General features: G+C 27.5%; 1 protein-coding gene across 1 annotated transcript; it reads right to left on the reverse strand.

Moving 5' to 3' along the window:
* Window positions 1–271: 271 nt before the first annotated feature.
* On the reverse strand, window positions 272–878 carry LOC107882334. The gene is made up of 2 exons (XM_029485044.1): window positions 511–878; window positions 272–401 (listed from the first exon to the last, which is right to left on the reverse strand). The coding sequence occupies exons 1-2, from the start codon at window positions 876–878 to the stop codon at window positions 272–274; spliced, it is 498 nt and encodes a 165-aa protein (XP_029340904.1).
* Between the last annotated feature and the right edge of the window lie 1,271 nt (window positions 879–2,149).

A 2,149-nucleotide genomic window follows, 5' to 3' on the forward strand; every position in this document is an offset into this window, starting at 1 on the left:
GCCTACTTAGCGGCAAGTACATTTTAATGATCAATAATATTATAGTAAAAAAAATTAGGTATAACCATTAGACGATCACGACTTGCTGGTGTTGTCAGTGGATTAGGGCTATTGGCGATACCACTATAAAAAAAACGCACCATGTGCAATGGCCCCACCTAGGGCAGCGTGGAACGATTACAAAAAACTTGTAATTGGTAACAGCCTGAAAATTATTTATGAAATAACAATAAGATTTGTAATGATAATATTATTGTGATTTATTTAATATCTATAACATTTTATTTTTTATAGTGGTTGAAGAATTGGTAACAGCATGTTGTTTGGTCATTGATGATGATAATGATTGTGTTAAAGTGGAAAACAATCTCAAATTGCTCAATACATCGGTTCTTATTGATCTGAAATGAAAAAAAAAATTAAATTAGGTCCACCAACCTGTACATTCTCATTTTGGGAAAATAAAAATAAATATTTCACATTAACTGAAGTATATAGCCATATAGGTACCTTTTATAAAAGGTTTTCACATTTTGTTTTATGCGCACTGGCGTATCTTCTATTTCTCTTGTTTGCCTTGTCGATTGATTTGCCGGTGTTGTTGCGGGTGTTAATAATTGGTTTGAATAATTTTTTAAATTGTGTGGAAAGCTGCAGTTTTTTAAATATTGAGTTAATGAATTTATTTGTTTTTTGTAGGAGATAATATTATTGTTATAACAATTTGGCAGATCGGAAGCAGGGATTTGAAAATTTTGTATTGTCAATTGGTTAAGAATATAATGTATGTTATTTATTTTTTTTTTCATTTGTTCAATGTTAAGTGGACTTTTATTTATAATATTATTTTTTATTTTTTGTAATTTAGTTTCGTTCATGTTGAGCATATTTTGTATGAAAAAAGTTTTTTTTAATTTAATAATATCGGGGTTTGATGTGTTTATAAGGTGGTGAAATGCAGATTGATTATGTTTTTGTGTTGAATTAATTATATTTTTTTTCTTGAGTGTTATTATTGTATTTTTTAGGGATTTTAAATTTAAATCATTATCATAGTTTAAAGAGTAGTATGTAGAGAAATGTTTTAAATTGGCGTACAGTTGTTTGGTCTGAAAAAATAATATATTATGTACAAATATTTGTTACATGTATTTATAATATATTTATATTTTTACATTTAGGAATTGATTTTTAAGTATCAAACCAATTACAACTGTCTCCATGAATGAATATTTATCACACATTATGGGGTCCATATAATATTTAACTAGATGATTGCCCACATCAACCATCATAACATCTTGGGTCTCAAATCTGTATAACAAAGAACAGTTTATTAAATGTAATATAATTTTATTCAAACATGTTATAATAATAACACTCACTGCAGATCATGATATTCAAAACTGTACATTTTTTTGTCAACTTTGTATAATAATTTTTGAAATTCATATTCATAATTCATGGTATTAGGTATCATTGAGTCACAAAAAACCCTAGTGCTAAGCACCCCCTTGTTCAATTGTCTAGTTGCGCCTATGTAAGTAGATATTGTTTATGCGAGCGATCTGGCAAAATCAACCTTGTGGTTCAAATCGTATTTGCACACCTTGGTACATACAAAAAAAGTCAAAATATATAAATATTTATGTTATTTTTTTGTAAGATATGTATTAAAATATTAAACAAAAAATTTTTATTCAACATTTAATTTTAAAATTAGAGTCTTATAAAAGGTGGGTAAGTGGTTACCGCGCTCTGCTGAACATTATGTGCCGTGTAATGGATGTATTAAATTTGTATTCAATGATATAAAATCATTGTAGGTATATGAAAAATAATTATTACCATTGATTGTATAGCTATTGAAATAGCTATTTTTCGTATATTCTAAATAAAATGTCAATTATAAATAGGTTAGGTTAGGTACCTATAAATTATATATATACAATATTATTAGCGTTATATAATATAGCAAAATTAAAACGGTGATTTTTACCAGCTAGATAAGTACCTACATTTAGCGTTAAACATCACTGGTCTTATCTACTGTAATATAGGGATTTAAAATACAAAATCAAGACTTCATAACTATACTTACTATAGTCTGTTCACCGAGAGTTGACCCACTTCCGCGCATGCATACTGA

Source organism: Acyrthosiphon pisum, chromosome X (assembly GCF_005508785.2).
Source record: "Acyrthosiphon pisum isolate AL4f chromosome X, pea_aphid_22Mar2018_4r6ur, whole genome shotgun sequence".
NCBI lineage: Eukaryota > Metazoa > Arthropoda > Insecta > Hemiptera > Aphididae > Acyrthosiphon > Acyrthosiphon pisum.

What these genes read in the sequence shown, in the direction of transcription:
- LOC107882334 (XM_029485044.1), bottom strand. Translation starts at nt 878, where the DNA reads ATGAACGAAACTAAATTACAAAAAATAAAAAATAATATTATAAATAAA. An exon ending in GTGAAAACCTTTTATAAAAG is followed by an intron (nt 402 to 510) that starts GTACCTATATGG and finishes TTTTCATTTCAG; the next exon opens with ATCAATAAGAACCGATGTAT.